The sequence below is a fragment of the Eptesicus fuscus genome, chromosome 16 (assembly GCF_027574615.1).
Source record: "Eptesicus fuscus isolate TK198812 chromosome 16, DD_ASM_mEF_20220401, whole genome shotgun sequence".
Taxonomy (NCBI): Eukaryota; Metazoa; Chordata; class Mammalia; order Chiroptera; family Vespertilionidae; genus Eptesicus; species Eptesicus fuscus.
Window position 1 is genome coordinate 60897145 of NC_072488.1, and position 23159 is coordinate 60920303.

A 23159-nucleotide genomic window follows, 5' to 3' on the forward strand; every position below is an offset into this window, starting at 1 on the left:
AATCAAAGAGACCTCTGTCCCCCAACCTCTTTGATAGACCAATCAACCTGAATTGTTCCCAGATTAGGTAAATCAAAGAATGAAAGTCAGTGTTTGAGCAACAAACTCCAAAATATTAATAACTTTCCAAAACTTACCCGGGAAGATGGTGACAGGCGTCTTGGACTTTTAGATCTATTTCTGATCATCTTTCTCAAGTTTTGAGCTTAACTCTTATAGTGATCTTTGTCTGCTTCTAAGTTCTTGATAAAGGAATCAAGTCTGGAAGGAGATTTATTTTGTGATGTTTTAATCTTTAAAATTATCTTGCGAGGGAGAAAAAAATCAGGCCAATATTTCAAGCTAAACTACAGCAACGTTTTCTACATGAAGTTGAACCCACACCGGATCCTTAAAAATAATAAATGTGTTCTGTTTTTTTGTTTTGTTTTGTTTTAAATATATTTTTATTGATTTCAGAGAGGAAAGCAGAGGGAGAGAGAGATAGAAACATCAATGATGAGAAAGAATCATTGATCAGCTGCCTGCTGCACGTCCCCCACTAGGGACCAATCCCTAAACCTGGGCATGTGCCCTTGACCGAATCGAACCTGAGACCCTTCAGTACACAGGCCAATGCTCTATCAACTGAGCCAAACCAGGTAGGGCAATAAATGTGGTGCTTTAAAAATAACTTTTAAAAAATCACACTTTAAAAAAAGCAGTTAGCTTTCGTTCTTTCCCAGCATTTCTGAATGTTCTATATTTTGATTTAACTAAAAGTACTCCTAAATTTACCCAATAATTTTGAAAAAAAAAGATAAAGAAATTTCAGAGAGGCCAGAAATGTCCAAAGGTGTAGTTACAAATCCTAAAAATAAAATTAATTTGCTTAGAAAAACTTGTATAGCATCTAAGTTTTGTGCAGTAATTGTTCAAGGAATGAATAAATTAAAGAAATACTGGATATTCTATACTTATAAGAACTTTCAAGTGCATTCCTATTCACTTTAGTATATTTAGAAACATTTATTTTACCAATGCTATATTGGGAGGAAATAAAAGATATACTTACAGAGACGGTGTTTCAAATATTTTAAATAATAAAATTAAAATGTGTAAACAGAGCAGTTTCATTTCACATTGTTAGATAAAGAAAATATATTACTGAAAAAAAAAATGGCGGCAGAATAGACAGACGTGTCCTGAGCCTTGACCCAGAGCAGATAGAAAGAAGAGCTGAGGGTCGCACGGGGAGTGTTTTTTGGTGAGTTAAGGGACAGCTATACGCCACGAGAAGGTGGGGAACTGCTGGACGGGGCTCCCCTGACCAGGCAGCCCCCACTGCTGCTGTGTTCCATCCCGGAGCCACCAGCTCAGACGCGGAGACCACGCCATCTTGAAGGGGAAAGTGGATGTAATCAGAAGCCTGAAAATCTACAACTACAGCATCCACTGAACAGCTGCGAACCCCAGAACACCAGTCCCCAATTGGCGCAAACACGCGGATTAAGAGGAGCTCTACACTCTACCACGGAAAGGTCAGATTTCGCCTGGGATAAGGTGAGGTCTCTGGTCCCGGCAGGACAGAGAAACGCGCACACTGCGGGAGCTGGAGACCGGGGGAAGTCTGCGCCTAGAAAAATCCATGGCTGTTGGGGCTGGCGTGACCCGTGAATGTGGAAGGGGGTCCTAAGAGCTGCTAACAGAAGGGATCTCTAAAAAGCAACCGATTTTGATCTGATGCACACTTATGCTTTTTCCTCTTTAAATCCTTGCTTCTGATTACTAAGCCCAATACACAGGATCACCCAATTGGGGACACCCTAAGAGACTGCAGGGGAAAGTTGTTTTTCTGGAACCTGAGGATCAGAGCAGGGAATAACCATCAGGGAACCAGCTCTGGGACAACCCACTCCCACAAACCGGTATTGAGTGCCACAGGGAAAGCAGGATGTAAGCACAGGCTAGAGAGGACATATAGACCCGGAGGTCAATCCAGAAACACTGCCACCCAGGGGCTGAATCACAAAATGACTCTTGTATAATCACAAAAAAAGGAATACAAGAAATTAAGACACACTGCCTGCTTAAAAATCAGGACTGGCTTACAACACTGAGGAGCAGTGGAACGCCGGGAACTGCAAAACAGTCCTGACTGGGAAACAGGCATGCCAAACAGAACAGGAGAGGAAGTGAATGACCTTCACTACTGCACATATTTTTAATTTAATTTTTATTTATTTATTTATTTATTATTTTTTTATTTTTCTCATCTTTTACTTAAGAAACTAATTTTTTTCTTTTTTCCTCACTTGATTTTACCTTTTTAATTATTACATTTTTATTTTCAATCAGTATTATTACTGCCACTATTTTACCTTTTTTTTTTTAAGTGTCATTTTATTTTCTCTTTATTTTACTTTGGGATTAGTATTCTACATTCTATTTTCATCTTTTCTTCAGCATCATTTTACTCTATCTCAACTCTACCTTTATGCCATCACTCTCTTCCTAACTCTTCCCCTTTTGTTGTCCTGTTTCTCTTACCTTTTTCCTGCTTTAGATTTTCCCTATTCTTTCTTTTTACTCCCTGTTAAAATTTCACCCTACTTATATACCTAATTTCCAATATCCTGCTCCAAGTCCATACACACCTCTCTCTTCTCTGTCTTCACTATCCAAAAAATTGTATTTCTCTCTGTTCTTTTGTTGTTGTTTGCTTGAACGTTGATTATATCGATTTTTTATGCTTGTTTGTGAGATTGATTTGCTTATTCTTTTGTTTTGTTTTGTTTTTGTTAGTTTTTTTGCTTCTGTTTTCCCTCACCTCACTTGATACTAGTTGTTGTTTATAGTTTGTATTCACCTCCAGGTACATGTTGCTGACATTTGTTGGGATTAGTGGCTGTTCTATTGTAGTTTTCTCCCCATATATATAGTTTCTTCCCCTTTTCTTTCTTATTCTCATTCTTTTCTCTCTTACTTTTTTTTCCTTTTCCCAATTTCATTCTTGCACTCCTTTCTTTTTTTTCTCCTATCCTCTAATTTGCCTTTCTCTGGTGGTCACCTTTATTTGGGTTTATTAATATCGTGAATACATTTCTGTTCAGTGCCTTGTGCATTGTACCTGGTTGTGTTGTATTTTGTGCCTTTAAATCAATGCAGGAGAGAGAGAACTACATAACCAGTCACCTGGAGAAGAGAGACCATGGGGAGACAAAGAAACAGCCCGCATATGAAAGAAAAGCAGGCATCAACAGAAAAGGAAGTAAACAAAATGGAGGCAAGCAACCTGTCAGAGAAAGAATTCAGAGAAATGGTCATAAGATGGATGAAAAGAATGGAAGACAAATTCAACAATATGAGTAAGAACCAAGAGGAAATGAAGAAGAACCAAGAAGAAATGAAAAATGACATCGCTGCTGTAAAGAACTCAATAGAAAGCATCAAGAGTAGACTAGAAGAAGCAGAGGACTGCATCAGTGAGCTAGAAGACAAGGTGGGAAAAAATACCCAAATAGAGCAGCTTCTAGAAAAAAAAATTAAAAAGCAGGAGGAAAGCCTAAGGGAACTTTGGGACAACATGAAACAAAACAATATCCGCATAATAGGGGTTCCAGAAGAAGAAGAAACTGAGCAAGGAATAGAAAACCTGTTTGAAGAAATAATGACAGAAAACTTCCCTGATATAGGGAAGAAAAAACCCACACAAATCCCAGAAGCTCAGAGTCCCAAGCAAAATGAACCCCAAAAGACCGATGTCAAGGCACATTATAATTAAATTGGCAAACACCAACGACAAAGTAAGAATCTTAAAAGCGGCCAGAGCCGAGACCGGTTTGGCTCAGTGGATAGAGCGTCGGCCTGCGGACTGAAAGGTCCCGGGTTCGGTTCCGGTCAAGGGCATGTACCTTGGTTGCGGGCACATCCCCGGTGGGGGTTGTGCAGGAGGCAGCTGATCGATGTTTCTCTATCATCGATGTTTCTGGCTCTCTGTCCCTCTCTCTTCCCCTCTGTGAAATCAATAAAATATATTTAAAAAAAAAAAAAAAAGTGGCCAGAGAGAGACAGAAAGTTACCTACAAAAGATCTCCCATCAGACCAGCGACTGATTTCTCAAGAGAAACTCATCAGGCCAGAAGGGAATGGAATGAAATATACAAAGTCATGCAAATCAAGGCTCTGAATCCAAGAATACTGTACCCAGCAAGGCTATCAATCAAAATTGAAGGTGAAATCAGGAGCTTCACAGACAAAAAAGGACTAAGGGAATTTATTAGCACCAAACCAGCAATGCAAGAAATGTTAAAGGGTCTGCTGTAAAAAAAAAAATAAATAGGAAGCAAAGAAGTTACACAGGGGTAAAGAATAAAAATGGCGACAAATAAGTACCTATCAATAATAATTTTAAATGTAAATGGATTAAATGCCCCAATCAAAAAACATAGGGTAATGGATTGGATAAGAAAACATGACCCATATATCTGCTGTCTACAAGAAACCCACCTCAGAAAAAGAGGGTGAAGGGATGGGAAAAGGTTTTTCAGGCGAATGGAAATGAAAAAAAAAAAAAAGCTGGGGTAGAAATACTTATATCTGATAAATTAGATCTCAAAGTGAAGGACATAACAAGAGATATGGAAGGCCACTTCATAATACTAAAGGGAGCAATCCAACAAGAAGAAATAACTCTGGTAAACATATACGCACCCAATACAGGAGCACCCAAATACATAAAAAAACTCCTGGAGGATATCAAGGGAGAGATTGACAGCAATACAATCATAGGAGACTTTAATACCCCACTATCACCATTGGACAAATCCTCTAAACAAAAAATCAGCAAAGAAACATTAATCCTACTAAACCAGATGGAATTAATTGACATCTTCAGAACATTTCACCCCAAAGCCACAGAATATACATTCTTCTCAAGTGCACATGGGTCATTTTCAAAGATAGATCATATGTTGGGTCATAGGCAAAGTCTCTTCAAATTCAAGAAGATAGAAATCATATCAAGCATCTTCTCAGGTCACAGTGGCATAAAACTGGAAATCAACTACAATAAAAACAATCCAAAAAAAGCAAACACATGGAGACTAAACAGCATGCTATTAAACAATGACTGGGTTATCAGAGAGATCAAGGAAGAAATAAAAAACATTATGGCAACAAATGACAATGAAAACACAACAATCCAAAATATATGGGACACAGCGAAAGCAGTCTTGAGAGGGAAGTTCATAGCTCTACAAGCCTACTGCAAAAAACAAGAAACAATGGTAATAAATTACCTAACTCTACAACTCAAAGAGTTAGAAAGAGAGCAACAAAAAAAGCCCTGTGTAAACAGAAGGAAGGAAATAATAAAGATCAGAGCGGAGATAAACGACATTGAGACCAAAAAAAAAAAAAACCAATACAAAAGATCAACAAAACGAAGAGCTGGTTCTTTGAAAGGATACATAATATTGATGAACCTCTAACCAGGCTCACCAAGAAGCAGAGAGAGAGGATCCAAATAAACAAAATCAGAAATCAAAGAGGTGAAATAACAACAGAACCCACTGAAATACAAACGATTGTTAAAAAATACTATGAACAACTCTATTCCAACAAACTGGACAACCTGGAGGAAATGGACATTTTCTTAGAAAAATATAACCTTTCAAAACTCAACCCGGAAGAATCTAAACATCTCAATAGGCCAATAACTATGGAAGAAATTGAAGCACTCATCAAAAAGCTTCCAGCAAACAAAAGCCCGGGGCCAGACGGATTCACAGGGGAGTTTTACCAAACATTCAAGGAAGAACTAAAACCTAGCCTCCTCAGACTATTCCAAAAAATTCAAGAGGAAGGAACACTTCCAAGCTCCTTCTATGAATCCAGCATCACCCTAATACCAAAACCAGATAAAGACATCACAATTGAAGAGAATTACAGGACAATATCCCTCATGAACATAGATGACAAAATCTCAACAAAATTCTAGCAAATCGGATCCAGCAGTACATCAGAAAGATCATACACCATGACCAAGTAGGATTTATCCCAGGAATGTAAGGATGGTACAATATCCGCAAATCAATAAACATGATACATCACATAAACAAATTGAGAGATAAAAATCACATAGTCATATCAATTGATGCAGAAAAAGCATTTGACAAAATCCAAACACCCTTTCTTGATAAAAACTCTCAACAAGGTGGAAATAGAAGGATCATACTTCAACATAATAAAAGCTATATATGATAAATGCACAGCAAACATCATACTCAATGGACAAAAACTAAAACCATTTCCCCTAAGAACAGGAACAAGACAGGGATGCCCACTCTCACCACTCCTGGTTGACATAGTACTGGAAATATTAGCCATTGCAATTAGACAAGAAGAAGAAATAAAAGGTATCCAAATTGGAAAATAAGAAGTAAAGCTGTCCTTATTTGCAGATGACATGATATTGTACATAAAAAAACCCAAAAGACTCCATCAAAAAACTAATAGACTTAATAAATGAATTCGGCAATGTAGCAGGATACAAAATTAACACCAAAAAATCTATGGCATTTCTATACACCAATAGTGAACTTACAGAAAGAGAGACTGAAAAAACAATCCCATTTACCATCGCACCAAAAAAATTAAGATACCTAGGAATAAACTTAACTAAGGAGGTAAAAGACCTATACACAGAAAACTACAGGACACTGAAAAAAGAGATAGAGGAAGACATAAACAGATGGAAGAACATACCATGTTCATGGACTGGTAGAATTAACATCATTAAAATGTCCATACTACCCAAAGCAATCTATAGATTCAATGCACTCCCCATTAAAATACTAATGGCATATTTCACAGACCTAGAACGAACTCTCCAAAAATTCATCTGGAATAAAAAAAGACCCCGAATAGCCACAGCAATCCTGAGAAAGAAGAACAAAGTAGGTGGGATCTCAATACCAGATTTCAAGCTGTATTACAAAGCCACGGTTCTCAAAACAGCATGGTACTGGCACAAGAACATATATATAGATCAATGGAATAGCATAGAGAATCTAGATATCAACCCAAACCACTATGCTCAATTAATATTTGACAAAGGAGGCATGAACATACAATGGAATCAAGACAGTCTCTTCAATAAATGGTGCTGGGAAAATTGGACAGATACATGCAAAAAAATGAAACTAGACCACCAACTTACACCATATACAAAAATAAACTCAAAATGGATACAGGGTTAAACATAAGACAGGAAACCATAAAAATACTAGAGGAATCCACATTGCTCCTAGGGCAATGGAAGCTAAAGAGAAAATAAACAAATGGGACTACATCAAAATATAAAGCTTTTTCACAGCAAAAGAAACCATCAACAAAACAGCAAGAAAGCCCACTGTATGGGAGAACATATTTGCAAATGTTATCACTGATAAAGGTTTAATCTCCAACATCTACAGGCAACTTATACAACTTAATAAAAGGAAGATAAATGATCCAATAAAAACATGGTCAGCCCTAACCAGTTTGGCTCAGTGGATAAAGCGTCAGCCTGCGGACTGAAGGGTCCCAGGTTCGATTCTGGTCAAGGGCATGTACCTTAGTTGTGGGCACATCCCGCAACTAAGGTGTGCAGGAGGCAGCTGGTTGATGTTTCTCTCTCATCAATGTTTCTAACTCTCTATCCCTCTCCCTTCCTCTCTGTAAATAATAAAATATATTTTTAAAAAATAATAATAATAAATTAAAAAAAAAAAACATGGTCAAAGGACCTAAATAGAATCTTTTCGAAAGAAGACAGAAGGAAGGCCAAGAGACACATGAAAACAAGCTCAAAGTCACTAATTATCTGAGAGATGCAAATCTAAACGACAATGCGGTACCCATCTCACACCTGTTAGAATGGCAATCATCAACAAATCAACAAACGACAAATGCTGGCGAGGATGTGGAGAAAAAGGAACCCTCATGCGCTGCTGGTGGGAATGAAGACTAGTGCAGCCACTGTGGAGAATAGTATGGAGTTTCCTCAAAAAACTAAAAATGGAACTCCCATTTGACCCAGTAATCCCACTCCTAGGAATATACTAAGAAACTAGAAACACCAATCAGAAAGGATATATGCACCCCTATGTTCATAGCAGTACAATTAACCATAGCTAAGATTTGGAAACAGCCTAAATGCCCATAAGCAGATGAGTGGATTAGAAAACTATGGTACATCTACACAATGGAATACTACGCGGGTATAAAAAAGAAGGAATTCTTACCATTTGCAGCACCATGGATGGACCTGGAGAGCATTATGTTACGTGAAATAAGCCAGGCAATGAAAGAAAAATACCACATGATCTCACTCATTTATGGAAAATAAAGAACATTATAACCTGATGAATAAAAAGATAGATACAGAGGCAGTAAAGCACCGAACACACTGTCAAATTACAGCGGGAAGGCTGGGGAGTGTTGGGGAGGGAGGAAAATAGATCAACCAAAGGACTTGTATGCATGCATATAAGCACACGAATGGACACAAGACACTGGGGGGTTGGAGGGATGAGGGCATGTGACAGAGGGTAGGGGAGGCTGGGGGAAGGTCAAAGGGGGGAAAAAAGGAGAAATATGTACTAATATATGTAATACTTTAAACAATAATAAATTTAAAAAATATATATTACCTAGAATTAAACAACAAAATTTGACGTTACAGATATTTCTTACTAGGAAAAAGAAAAGTAAATATGTAGACAAATGCATCTTACATGTTGAGAATTAAATTACTCACAGTTATCATTTTAAATCAATTAACAGCAAAGGGCATTAATAAAACTAACCAGAAGTTCTATAGGAGAGCAAGGAGTAACGATGAAATGGAGCAAGAACAGCATTGCTCTTACACATGGGAGTACCCTGTGCACCAAGCAGAGGGCTGATTGTAGAACACAAACATTTTTGACTGTTCACAAAATCATGAGAGTCAAAACATATGTACAGTTTTTTGTAGTTTTACTATATTAACAAAAATAAAAATTATTACCTAACATATAAAAGGCACTTACAGATCTGAGTCTTTTCTTGTATCTTCCAATACTATTATATTATTTTGCTGGCAAACAAGTTCAATCTGAAAATCAAGCCAGAAAAAAGTTATTTGGATTTTAAATATGTAAACTGATTTAACTCGAAAAAGAGAATATAAAAAGCAAGCCACTTAAAAATAAAAATATGCAGACAGTGAATATTTTACAAAAGAAACAATATTCTACCTCTTTGTTTACCTACCTTTGATGGTAGAAGAACCTAGGATGAAGTATAGTAGTTTCTTTGAATTAGCTAATGTCTTGTATAAAATATTGATAATATTTTTTAAATTACTCCCCACAAACTAGAAAAAAATGTTAATACTAATTATAATCCTGAAGATAATAAAATGGAAGAAATAAAAGAATGACTAGGATTTTAAGTTTTCCCAGATCACCCATGGTCATAAATGATTGTCTTTTCCTTTGCATTCTTAATAGCTTAGTTAAATCCAACCCACAAAAACTTTCTGTATAAGATTTATGACATCAAACATACCCAGTCTCATAGTATAGTTCCCCATAGTTATAGTTTAGTTTAGTATATAACTAAATTGTATGTTTCTAGAGGCCAGTGACTATGTTTTTATGCAAAGCTGTAAATCTCTCTGCTGAAAGTTGGCAAGCTAGTTTAATAAATTTATTTCTCAATTCATAAACCTCTCATTATTCTAAACTAAAATGTACTATATTTAAAATATATTTTTAAATGTACCATATTTTACTTTTTTAAATGTACTATTTTTAAATATATTCTAGGATTACTGTACCTCATTTGTTCTTTTGACTAAAGTACTTTTCTAAGATGTCTCTGGAAGTCATACTTTTATGAAATATTAAGGGTTGTTGTGGTATTAGACATAACTTATATACAGTTTGGGTAAACTTATGTATAGTTATTTGGGTAGATAATTTTCAGTGCTTTAATAATACTATTAGGTAGACACTAAAAAAAGGATATAATTTGAGTTGTGTGTACTGATATCTATACTAAATTAGTATTAAAACTCCACAAGGCCAAAAGTTTTATTTAGTATGACACACTCTTGTAAAAAATAAATTTATATACAAATATCCCATATTTAGATGGAAGAAAACTAATAACATATAAACTGAGGAAGATGGATTTTGTCTAGTTATTACAATGTATGATTGCAGTCGATGTTATCTTATATAGATGAAAATTTTTAATAATAGATATGTATTACTTTACATATAAAACACATAATGCTGATTCCGCTCTGAAAAACAAAATGAAAAGATGCTAACCCAGTTTGTTCATTTATTTGACAAATGTTTAATGAGGACCATATGCCTGACATTTTGCTATATGCTAGATCTAGTGGTGAATAAAATAGACAGAAATTTCTGTCCTCATGAAGCTGACATTCTACTTAAAAAGAGAAAAACAAAAAAAATTAGGTAAAATATGTCAGATAGTGAATGCGTTGTTCAAAAAATATATATTGAGCACTCACATCTGTTCTTTGCACTTGACACATAAAAAAGTGAACAAAATAAATCAAGATTCCTGCCTTTGGGGATGTTATATTCCAGCTGGGTAGACAATAAAAAATAAATAAATTATATAGTACAATAGAAAAAAAGAGCAGAGTTAAAGATATTGGGGTGTCTATGAAGGAGCAGGTTGGAATTTTAAACAGGGTGATCAGAGAAGTCCTCAATGAAAGGAGCCCTTTCAGCAAAGACTTAGGAAGTCAATCTTATAAAAATCTGGGAAAACACTCCAGACAGTAGATACAGCTTCCAGAAAGGTCCTAAAGGCAAAAGATGTCTGCTAAATTCCAAGGAATAGTAAGGAGGCTAGTGTGGCTGGAGCAGAGGGAGGGACAAAGTAGTAGGAAAGTGCTACAGAGAAAAATAACGCAAGCAGAGGACAGAGAGAGTTGTGCATATTTGTGTGTGTGTCTGATAATGGCTCCTAAGTTAATTAAAAATATAAATTGTATCAAAAGAAACTAGTAATGGTGAAATTGCAATTCTGCTTCTCCATATTTCAAAAAATTGTGTTTTTAATTATCTGGGAAACACTGTTTTAAGACATAAATGGCAAACAATTAAAAATGAGGAGATAAAAGGAGGCATATAGTTGTGGTGGTTTACAAATGTCCACGAACTCTAATATTCCTTCCTTCAAAAAATGGAGCTTACCTGCCCTCCCCTTAAGTGTGGGCTACACCTAGTGAACACGTCTAATGACCAGGATGTGGTGGGAGTGCTGGTGCACAGCTTTTGGATCATCACAGGCATTACCGATTCCTCCTTGCTGTCTCTCTTGGATCACAGGCTTGGAGACAAGCCAGCTGCTGTAACGACTATATCAAACGACCACAGGGAGAGGTCCACCTGGCGAGCAACTGAGGCTTCCTGCCAAAAGCCAATGGCCATCTGAGTAAGGCATCGTAAAAGCAAATCTTCCAGGACAGTCAAGCAATGACTGTGGCGTAACCATCATCTTGATGATAATTCCTAAGAAACCATGAACCAGAACCACTCAGCTAAGTGGCAATTAAAACTGTGAGATATAAATGTTTGTCATTTAAGGCTATTAAGGTTTAGGGAAAATTTGATACATAGTAGTAGATAACACAATAGTAAATCTTCAAAACATTTTTATGGAATAAATAATGGAAGAAATTACTCTTTAAAAACCTGACCTTTAAAAAATGACTAAAAGTGGATTCCAAGATGGCTGCAGAATAGGTGGAAGCTACATTCACCTGCTCCCAGCCCTGAACCAGATTTACAGCTAACTTGTAGAGCAATAAACTTGAATAACCAAATGAAATATTATAACCAAGGATTTACAGAATAAGCCACCTAGAGACTGGTAAGAAGGGCAGAGGCAAGAAAAGGGCTAGCCTCCGTACCCAGGTGTGGTGGGTAAGAAGCCAGAGTGTACTGTGCTGCAAAACTCGCGGGCGCCTCCCGTCTCCCCTCCCCCCAACACACACACAGGGATCCCAAACCCAGAGCAACCAAGATGGAGAGGAGCACGCATAGCATCTGGTGGTGAAAATCGGTGGGGATTCAGTATGCCTGGGAGACCCAGATGCCACCTTCCCAGGAATGAGAACTCCTATTGTTACAGCACTAGCCTGGGGAGCGCACTGTCTGGCCCCAACTGCTGGCTAGGCACTTTGCCAAACTCAGGTCATCTGGAGGTGTCACCCAGCACTGACTTTAGGGGCCCTCTTTTTCTAGGGAGGTTCTCAGAGGAGACTCAGACAGTGACTAAAATGTACAGCTTTGGAAAGAGGGCAGGTCTCTCCCATCTCGAGTGCAGAGCTGGTGCCCTTCCCCCAGATACTGAATCACTCGGTGGGTCCTGTCCTGCTGAGTTTACCTACATAGGAAAACAGGAGTGCCATTCAGAGCTGGAAACTTCAGAGTATGTTTCCTGGGGAAGCTTTTGTACGGCAACAGGACAGCTGGGTGCTGTGGTACACACCACACTGCCAGGGCAGGGGGCACTCCTCTCTCTTTACTAGCTCAGCCGGCACTACCCTGGGAAGGTGAAAAAGTACCCGCCCCCTCCTACAGGTTTGTGGGCACCACCCCCAACAGGACACTGTTTGGACCCTGCCAAGTCCCAGATACCCCGCCCAGCTAGTCTCGGTTCTGATGGGGGAAGGGAGAACGGTTCGGAGCTGGAACATTCTAGGTGTGAGGAACTTGGAGGCTGTTGTCTGAGACCAGGATGATGTGCTTAGCTCCCTCCTGTGGACTAAGCTGGCATCACCCCCAATGGGAGACTTGATCTGTCCCCCTGAGCCCAGGATGTCTGAGTTTGCTCCTGTGGATGGGCGGGTGGGCTGGCTGCACCCAACCTGAACCTGTGGCCTGCCCCTCCTGGGTGAACTCTGGCATGGACTGAGTGGTTTGGCTCTGGAGGAAGGGTCACTTTCCCTCATTAGTTGCCTGACCTCATGACCCCCAAGTAGGAGACCCACTGGTCCTGTCCTCCCAACCCCAGATGCCCCACCACCATACCAGGCTTGCAACCTAAGGAAGAGCCTCTAGTTTGTGGCCAGTCTGAGCCCACACTGCAGTCTTTCTTTGGAAGGAGGAAGACAAGGCAACCTCAGGAGTAGTCCGAGTAACGGACAGGCGAAAACAGACCTCAGGAAGCCTCAGGCCTTTTACAGATATGCCCCCAACTCTAAACTAGAGGACACCAAACCTTATATACAGATTGGCCCCTCCAATGCACACCCAGGCCCAGTAGACACAACCACAAACTGTGAACTGGGTGGTAACTCCAGAGAGGTAGACCAAGGCCAGTTATATACCACTAGGGGCCCGGTGCACGATATTCGTGCACTGGGGTTGGGGGGGTCCCTCAGCCCAACCTGCCCCCTCTCACATACTGGGTGCCCTCAGGGGATGTCCTACTGATGGCTTAGGCCCGCTCCCCACTCTCCTTTGTGGGAGGCAACCGGGCTGATCAGGGGAAGGCACCAGCCCCATCACCCCACTGCTGCAGCCACTACCAGTCACCACAGCCACGAAGGTGTTTTTATCAACACGGACTCCAGTCCCTTCACCAAGAAACAATGACAACTTTCTTTAGGGAGGGAGAGACAGAGAGAAACATCAATGTGAGAGGGACACTTTGATTGGTTGCCTCCTGTATGAGCCCTGACCATGGGCGCCAGGCTGGGGGGCATGCAGGGACCCCTGGGCCGCACGCAGTGGTGGCCCCCAAGGGTCTCCACACACCCCAGAGGCCAGCAGCCAGCCCCCCATCATGTGCGCCAGGCTGGGGGCCTGGAACCAAACTGCCTCTTGGTGCTGGAGCATTCCCAAGCGGCTGGGGGCACTATGGTGACAGGGGATGTTTCCACCCCGCCCCGCCCCCAGCCCCTTGGCTCCTGCACCTATAGGCTCAAAGTGGCCAGGGGGTGTTCTGGGAACCCTGCCACTCAGGACCTAAGCAAGGGGCCTACAGGCTCGGACTGGCCTGGGTCCTGAGGATGTTTGCGGGACCCAGCCCCTTGGCGCCTGCACCCTTAGGCTCCAAGTGGCCAGGGGGCATTCTGGGACCCTGCCCCTCAGGACCTAAGTGCAGGCCTACAGGCTCTGATCGGCCCTGGGTCCCGAGGATGTTTATGGGACCCAGGCTGCTCAGGACCTAAGCGCAGGCCTACAGGATCTGAGAGGCTTGGGTCTGAAGGATGTTTCCCAGACCCCAGACTGCTGCAAGTGTTTGGGGGCGGGAACATAGCAACACAGGAATGTTCCCGCCCCGCCAAGGCTCCCAGTGGCCAGGGGGCCATTCTGGGGCCCCTGCCACTCAGGACCTAAGCGCCAGCCTACAGGCTCTGAGCAGCTTTAGGTCCCAGACCCCAGACTGCTGCAAGTGTTTGGGGGCGGGAATGTTCCCGCCCACCAAGGCTCCCAGTGGCCAGGAGGCGTTCTGGGGCCCCTGCCGCTCAGGACCTAAGCGATCCGCCTGAGTCCGAAGGATGTTTATGGGACCCAGGCTGCTCAGGACCTAAGCGCAGGCCTACACGATCTGAGAGGCTTGGGTCTGAAGGATGTTTCCCAGACCCCAGACTGCTGCACGTGTTTGGGGGCGGGAACATTCCCGTGTCGCTATGGCGACACGGGAATGTTCCCGCCCAGCCAAGGCTCCCAGTGGCCAGGGGGCTTCTGGGGCCCCTGCCACTCAGGACCTAAGCGAGGGCCTACAGGCTCTGAGTGACTTAGGTCCCAGACCCCAGATTGCTGCAAGTGTTTGGGGGCGGGAACATTCCCGCCCACCAAGGCTCCCAGTAGCCAGGGGGCGTTCTGGGGTCCCCGCGGCTCAGGACCTAAGCGATCCCGCCTGGGTCCGGAGGATGTTTATGGGACCCAGGCCACTCAGGACCTAAGTGCAGGCCTACAGGCTCTGAGCAGCCTGGGTCCAGAGGACGTTTACAGGACTCAGGCTGCTCAGCACCCGCATATGCAAATTAACCGCCATCTTGTTCGCTCTGATTGGCTGTGGGCGTAGCGAAGGTGCGGTCAATTTGCATGTTTGGGTATTATTAGGTTAGATGTCTGACCTGTACCTGTATGTGAACCTCACCCGAGTGGACCCAGAACCAACACAACCAGTGGTGAGCGTCAGACCACACCAGAGCAAGACCCAACTAGCCACACAGGTAGCACACACAAAAGGGGATTTGGGCCGGCACCAGACTCTGCAGGGAACAACTCTATTCTGAGAGGGACACTTCTGCACAATGTCTCACACAGGATGATTGAGGTTTCCCCTTATAGTCAGTCAGCCTGAAGAATTAACTCCACTCATGAAGGGCCCAAAAATATTCAAGACTCAACTACAACAGGTGGGTGCACATAACCCACAAGAAACATAGAGCTCAGGTGACCTAAAAGATTGTGCCACTGAACCTGACAAAACACCTTCATCATAAAGCCATCATAACAAGTTTGGAACCCATAACAAATCCACCTAATACACAGAAACAAAATGGAGAGACAAAGAAATATGTTCCAAATGAAAGAACAAGAGAAATCACCAGAGAAGAATTAAATTAAAAGAAGCGACCAAAACATTAGATGCAGAGTTTAAAACAATGGTTACAAGGATGCACAAAGACCTTAGGGGGAGAATGGATGGTCTCAGTGAGAACTTAAACAAAGAGATATAAGCATTAAAAAGGATAAAGAAACCCTAAAAAAAGAACCAGTTAGAAATGAAGACTACAATTATCTGAAATAAAGAATACACTAGAAGGAATAAACAGCAGGTTAGATGAAGCAGAGGATCAAATCTATGATTTAGAAAATAAGATAACAGTAAGCACCAAGCAGAGCATCAAAAGAGAAATTTTTTTAATGAGAAAGTCTAAGTGACCTCTGTGATAACATCAAGCATAACAATACCCACATAATAGGGGTACTAGAAGGATAAGAGAGTAAGCAAGGGATAGAGAACCTATTTGAAGTAATAACAGCTGAAAACTTCCATAACCTGGTGAAGGGAAAAGTCACACAAGTTCAGGAAGCACAGAAATCCCAATCAAGGTGAACCCAAAGATCCCCACACCAAGACACATCATAATTAAAATGCCAAATATTAAAGACAAAGAGTTAATCTTAAAAATCAGAAGGACCTACAAAGGGGCTCCCATAAGGCTGTCACCTGATTTCTCAACAGAAACACTTCAGAACAAAAGAGACTGGCATCAAATGTTCAAAGTGATAAAAAACAAGGACCTACAAAGAAGACTACTGTATCCAGCAAGGCTATCACTTAAAATTGAAGTAAAGATAAAGAGCTTCCCAGACAAAAATAAAAAAGTTCATTACCACCAAATCATTATTATAAGAAATGTAAAAGGCCTACTTTAAGAAAAAGAAAGGAAACAATCCAAGAGAGGGGAAATATAGGTATAAAGAATAAAATGGCAATAAATAAGTAGCTATCCTATATAATAAAAGCTCAGCGACTGAATGGCAGAACAACTAGAACGACCAGTCAACTAGTCACTATGACACACACTGCCAGCAGGGGGCAGATGCTCAACACAGGAGCTGCCCCCTGATGATCAGTGTGCTACCACAGTGGGAGCACAGCTTGGCTGACCAGGATGAGTGGCTGCTCTGCTGCGAACCCCGGGCCAACAGGCAGGAATCCAGGCTGCAATCATCACCTCCTCATCTCAGGCTCCTCCTCCTCGCTCCCTGCTGCCTCCTCCAGATGCCCGCAGGCTGTGCAGTGCTGCCACCAGGCTCGCAGAGCTGACCCCAGAGGCTGGGAGGCAGGTTTGTGGCAGCCGCGGGACTGAGGCCTACTCCGCCACCTCTCAGTGCTATTGTCCCTGGGCCCAGTCCTGACCGGGTCCCCTGGACAGGCAAGTGCTCTGGTTCCATGGAAGATGCCAGACCAGGGAGCAGCTATTCAGAGGGCGGGTCCACAGCTGCTCAGCTGACCAGGATGAGCTGTGCTCCCATAGCAGGCCGATCCCCGCAGGCCACGCCCCCAACAGTACATGAATCCTGTGCACCAGGCCTCTAGCCAATAATAAGCTCAAATATAAAAGGATTAAACACTCCAATAAGAAGATACAGCATATCTTTTACTAAGAAAACATATATGCTGTCTACAAGAGACCCACTTTAGAATAAAAGTAACACAGACCGAAAGTGAAGGGATGGAAAAAAATATTCCATGCCAATAGAAAAAACACCACCACAAAACTGGGGTAACAATACTTATATCTGACAAACTAGACTTCTAAACAAAGCTCATAAAAAAAAAAAGACAAACAAGGTCATTACATAATACTGAAGGGATCGATCCAAGAAGAGGATATAACCCTTGTAAACATATATGCATCCCAACATAGGAGCACCTAAATATATAAAGCAAATCTTGGTGGACATTAAGGGAGCGATTGATAGCAATACAGGCATAGGAGAAAATTTTAAAACCCCACTGTCAATGGATAGATCTTCCAGACAAAAAATCAACAAGGCAATAGCAACCTTAAATGATACACTAGATCAAATGAACTGAATTGATATTCACAAAGGAATTCATCCCAGAGCAGCAGAAAATACAATCTTCTCAGGAGCACATGGAACATTCTCAAAGATAGACCACATGTTAGGACACAAAATAAGTCTTAACAAGTTAAAGAAGATTGAAATCATATTATGCATCTTCTTGGATCACAAAGACACGAAACTAGAATTCAACTGCAATAAAAAAAAAACCACTGAAAAACATTCAAATACATGGAGTCTAAATAGCATGTTATTAAACAATGAGATATAGGAATAAATAATTACATGGAAACAAATGAAAATAAACACACAACAACCCCAAATCTCTGGGGCACAGCAAAAGCAGTCCTGGGGGTGAAGTTTATAGCATTAGAGTCTGACCTGAGGAAGCAGGAAAATTCTCCAATAAACAATCTAACCCTATACCTAAAAGAACAAGAAAAACACAACAAACAAAGAATATAAGGAAGGAAATAATAAAGATGAGAGCAGAAATAAATGACAGAATAGACAAAAAAAAATACAAAAGATCAATAAAATTAAAAGCTGGTTCTTTGAAACAATAAAGAATATCGACAAACCTTTAACCAGACTCATCAAGAAAAAAAGAGAGGACACAAATAAATTTAAAAAATCAAAAATGAAAGGAGAAGTAATAACTGACACCAAAGAAATACAAAAGATTGTAAGAAAGTACTATGCCAACAAATTGGACAATGTGGACGAAATAGATAAAGTCCTTAAAACCCACAACCTTCCAAAAATAAACTAGGAAGAATAGGAAAACCTGAGTAAACTGATTACAACTAATGAAATTGAAGCAGTAATAAAAAATAAACAAAAAAACTCCCAGAAAACAAAAGTCCTGGAGCAAATGGCTTCACAAGGGAATTTTACCAAACATTCAGAGAAGAACTAATACCTATCCTGAAACTGTTCCAAGAAATTCAAGAGTAAGGAAGTGTTCCAATCTCTTTTAATGAGACGAGAATTATCCTAATTCCAAAACCAGATAAAGACACTACTACAAAAGAAAATTATAGGACAATCTTACCAATGAACATTGATGTTAAAATCCTTAACAAAATATTAGCAAACTGGATCCAATAATACATTAAAAAGATCATACATCATAGCCAAGTCAGATTTATTACAGGGATGCAGACAGATACAATATTTGCAAATCAATAAATGTGATACATCACGTAAACAAAATGAAAAATAAAAATCACATGATCATATTAATAGATGCAGAAAAAACATCTGATGAAATCCAGCACCCATCTATCCTATCTAATAAAGAGGGAATATGCTAATTGACCCTCACACCATCACAAAGATGGCGGCACCCACAGCCAATAAGGAGGGAATATGCTAACTGACTGCCCTGCACTCAAAGATGGTGGCACCAACAGCCAATAAAGAGGGAATATTGTAATTGACTGCCACGCCCTCAAAGATGGCGGTGCCCACAGCCACAAGATGGCAGCGCCCAGTCCCCTCAGCCTCACTGGGGTGCCTGCCTTTGGAGTCTCCCAGTCCCCTCAGCCCCCAGCTGCCTAGGGCCAGCCTGAGGCACAGGCAAGCCTCATATGTCGGCTGCCCAGCTACCCAGGGCCAGCCCGAGACGCAGGCAAGCCTGGGGTGGTGGCTGCCCAGCTGCACAGGGCCAGCCCCAGGTGCAGGCAAGCCTCGGATGGTGGCCAGGGCCACCCAAGGCTCAGGTAACCAGTGCCAGCTGAGGCTTGTGCTGCCGGCAGTGGTAGCAGAAGAGGTGTGATGGGACATCACCTTCCCCTGATTGCCGGGTCGCCTCCCACCCTTGAGGGCTCCCAAACTGTGAGAGGGGGCAGGCTGGGCTGAGGGACCCCCCCTCCAGTGCATGAATTTTCATGCACCAAGCCTCTAGTATATATATAAAAGGCTAATATGCTAAGTGTCTATCCAGGTAATGACATCATGTAGCAAAGCCCAGCTTCCTCTCCCTAGCAACCAGCCTCCTTGCAGTTTCTTCAGCCAGGAACATGACTTGCTTCATAGCCAAATGGAAACATTTTACACTACAACCAAATGTCTGTGAAGCATTTTCCCGTGCCTCATCTCATTTGATCCTCACAGAAGTTCTGGAGTAGGTAGATAGGAAACTCAATGGAATCCTATTTTCTTTTCATTAGCCAGAAAACAGAGATTTAGAAAGCTTAGAAACATGACCTGACTGAAAAGAAGTAAGAAATGGTGGACTTTGAAAATGACATCAGGTTTTCTCACTGCGCAGAATACAGTCAAACACTGCTGCAGTTAAATATGTTTTCCCTGCATGATCTACAATAATAACCTGCTTCATGTTGATATTTATTGCTGTGTTGCTGACAATTCCTTGAAAGAGAAGTTGGGGTGCTTCACTGGCTAGAAAAAGTTAAGCTAAATCAGAAAGCAGGTCTAATTAAGCAAGTTTATTCTATATCTATGAAAGGCTAAGTTGATTCACTCATGTGTGATACATATAAAGCTCTCACTGGTGCCAATCTAGACAGAGTAGGAATATTCCTACCTGAACCCATTTTTGGACATGGTCAGTTATATGTTGCTTTCTCTCGAGTTCAAAGAACTGTGACATTAAAGTTAAAGTTGTAAAAGTTCATCACAAGGGAAATTAGTCAAGCACTCTGAAAGTGTTTTTATTCTTAATGTGGTATACAGGGAGATATTAGAATAAGTTTAATCAATTTATCAGTCATTTTTTTTATCAGTCATGGGTTTTATCAATGTTATTTTTATATCATGTTTTATTGTTTTTATATCATGTCTTTGTGTTGTTATATCATGTTGTTATTGTTTATTTATTAATCAATTTATATATTACCAGAGGCCCGGTGCACGAAATTCATGCACGTGTGTGTGTGGGGGGGTGTCCCTCAGCCCAGCCTGCACCCTCTCCAATCTGGGAACCCTCGAGAGATGTCCAACTGCCCGTTTAGGCCTGATCCCAGATCAGGCCTAAACGGGCAGTTGGACATCCCTCTCATAATCCAGGACTGCTGGCTCCCAACTGCTCGCCTGCCTGCCTTCCTGATTGCCCCTAACTGCTTCTGCCTGCCAACCTGATCACCCCCGAACCACTCTCCTGCCAGCCTGATTGATGCCTAATTGCTCCACTGCCAGCCTGATTGCCCCTAACTGCCATCCCCTGCAGGCCTGGTCACCCCTAACTGCCATCCCCTGCAGGCCTGGTCACCCCTAACTGCCATCCCCTGCAGGCCTGGTTACCCCTAACTGCCCTCCCCTGCAGGCCTGTTCCCCCCAACTGCTCTCCAATGCAGGCCTGGGTCCCCCCTAACTGCCCTTCCCTGCAGGCCCAGTCATCTCCAACTTCCCTCCTCTGCAGGCCTGGTCCCTCCCAACTGCCCTCCCCTGCTGGCCATCTTGTGGTGGCCATCTTGTGTCCATATGGGGGCAGGATCTTTGACCACATGGGGGCAGCCATGTTGTGTGTGGGAGTGATGGGTCAATTTGCATATTACTCTTTTATTAGATAGGATAGAGGCCTGGTGCACGGGTGGGGGCCACTACTGCAACAAAAAAATAAGATAACTAGGAATAAACATAACTAAGGAGGTAGAAGACTTGTACTCACAAATTTAGTGCAGTTTTAGGTATATAGAAAAATTGACAGGGAATTACAGATATTTCCCACATACCTTTTGTTTCCCCACCTCAAACATGCACACTCACTCTCCCTTCTTATTTACATCTTGTTACAATTGATAAGCCAACATCAACACATTATCACTAACTGAAGTCCATAGCTTACATTAGGGTTCATTCTTTGGGTTCTGACAAATAATACTGACATATATCCATCATTATTTTATCATACAGAATAGTTTCATGACATAAAAATCACCTGTGCTCCATTCATCACTCCTCCCCCCAAGTCACTAGCAGTGGGTGCTCTTTCTAATGTCTCTATGTTTTGTCTTTTCCAGAGGGTCATATAGTTGGAATCAGAGTATGTAACCTTTTCAGATAGGCTTTTTTCTCCTTTTAATGTTCCTTTATGTTTTATTGTGGCTTAACAACTCATCTCTTTTTATAATTCCATTCTATTCGCAGTTTGCTTATCCATTCACTTACTAAAGAACAACTTGGTAATTTCCATTTGATTCATCTCTATTTTCTTTTGTGTGCCATAGAAATATTCAAAATTGCTTGCTAAAGCACTCATAAAATTCTTGCCTGATTTAAAATCCTTGTCAGATCATTGCAATATCTATTTCATATCGGTCCTGGCATATCTTGTCTTTTCTCACTGAAATTGAGAGCTTCCTGATTCTTAGGACAAGGAGTGATTTTTTCTTTTAATTGAAACCTGACATTCTAAGACTCTGGATCCTGTGTTTTAGTGGGCTTCCTGTGACACTGCTCCAGCTAGAAAAGAGGGCACGTCTTTGTTCTGCTGAGGGGAGGGGGAGCGGGGCGGGGGGTGTGGAAGTCCAGTTTTTACAGGAGGCTTCCATGGACACCTGGAGAAGGTGAAGCTCCTTGTTCCTGCTAGGCAGGGATGGACGTTCAGACTCCTCACTAGGCCTCTGCTGAAACCACAGCAGCAGGAAGAGCAGAGCTGCCTCGTTACTGCTCTCACATGTCCACCACTGCCACTGTGGGTGGTGGACTTGTTCATGCTGGGTCACCGTAAAGCCCTAACTCTGCATATTCTCCTCAGACATCACTCCAGCAAGGAGGAAAGGAGGCACTTCACACCACCCGGTGGGGGTGGGGCTAGGTGCTTGTAGGCTCCCCATGTACTTCACACACAATGGGGTTGGGAACTTCCCTTACTGCCTTGTGGGCACAAAAGTCTTGGTTCCCAACACAAGCCTTCTTCTTTGACACCACCTTGTGGGGATGGAGAAGTTGGCAGGGGGAGGGGAGGGAGAAGAGGGTAGGAGGTACAGCTGGGGCTTCTTGTGACAGCCTGGCAAGGATAACGGGCTAGGCTCTTTACTCAGCCTTTGCGGGCAGGAACGGAGCTATAGGTTTTCCACTGTGTTGCTTAGAGCAGGCAGTTATTGTCTAAAAGGAGTCTTCCTTGCTAGGCTGTCCCTTTCCTAGTCCTTTGGCTAGAGACAGACCGCTTTTCTGAGACTGTTTTGTCTGCACCCATTGTTGTTTCTGAGCATTCTGTCTGGAATATATGGGGCAAAAAGAAAATCTAGGAACTCACTAACGTGTCATTCTTGGTGTGTTGGGGTCCCTAGTCAGTCTTCCTTCTTCTTCCCGCCTTTCAGTGTTCTATGCTTGTTTTATACATAATGTTCAGGGTTTTTAGCTGTACTTAGTAAGAGCATTATAGAAAAGTAAGTCTACTCCTTCTTCCTTCAAGAGGCAATTTCTTTCAATGACCTTAATTAATAGCTACCCCACAGATTAGGCACCAGAAGAGAAACAATGCTGAACTTGGAGTTCAGAGTACAGAATTCAAATCCTAACTAACTTGGGAATTCAGAGAAATCCTAGCTCTGTCATTCATTAGTCCAGTAT

The 23159-nt window shown here is 41.7% G+C and overlaps 1 protein-coding gene across 2 annotated transcripts in view; it reads right to left on the reverse strand.

Moving 5' to 3' along the window:
* The window catches only part of LOC114228060 (testis-specific gene 10 protein), a 125567-nt gene that overhangs the window by 87228 nt on the left and 15180 nt on the right, over positions 1–23159 (reverse strand). For both annotated transcript variants that reach the window (XM_054728460.1, XM_054728461.1), the window contains exons 3-4: positions 9057–9121; positions 138–261 (exon numbers count right to left, since the gene is read on the reverse strand). In XM_054728460.1, the coding sequence (XP_054584435.1) occupies positions 138–188 (51 nt within the window). In that variant the 5' untranslated portion in view covers positions 189–261; positions 9057–9121. The remainder of the gene's footprint in view (positions 1–137; positions 262–9056; positions 9122–23159) is intronic.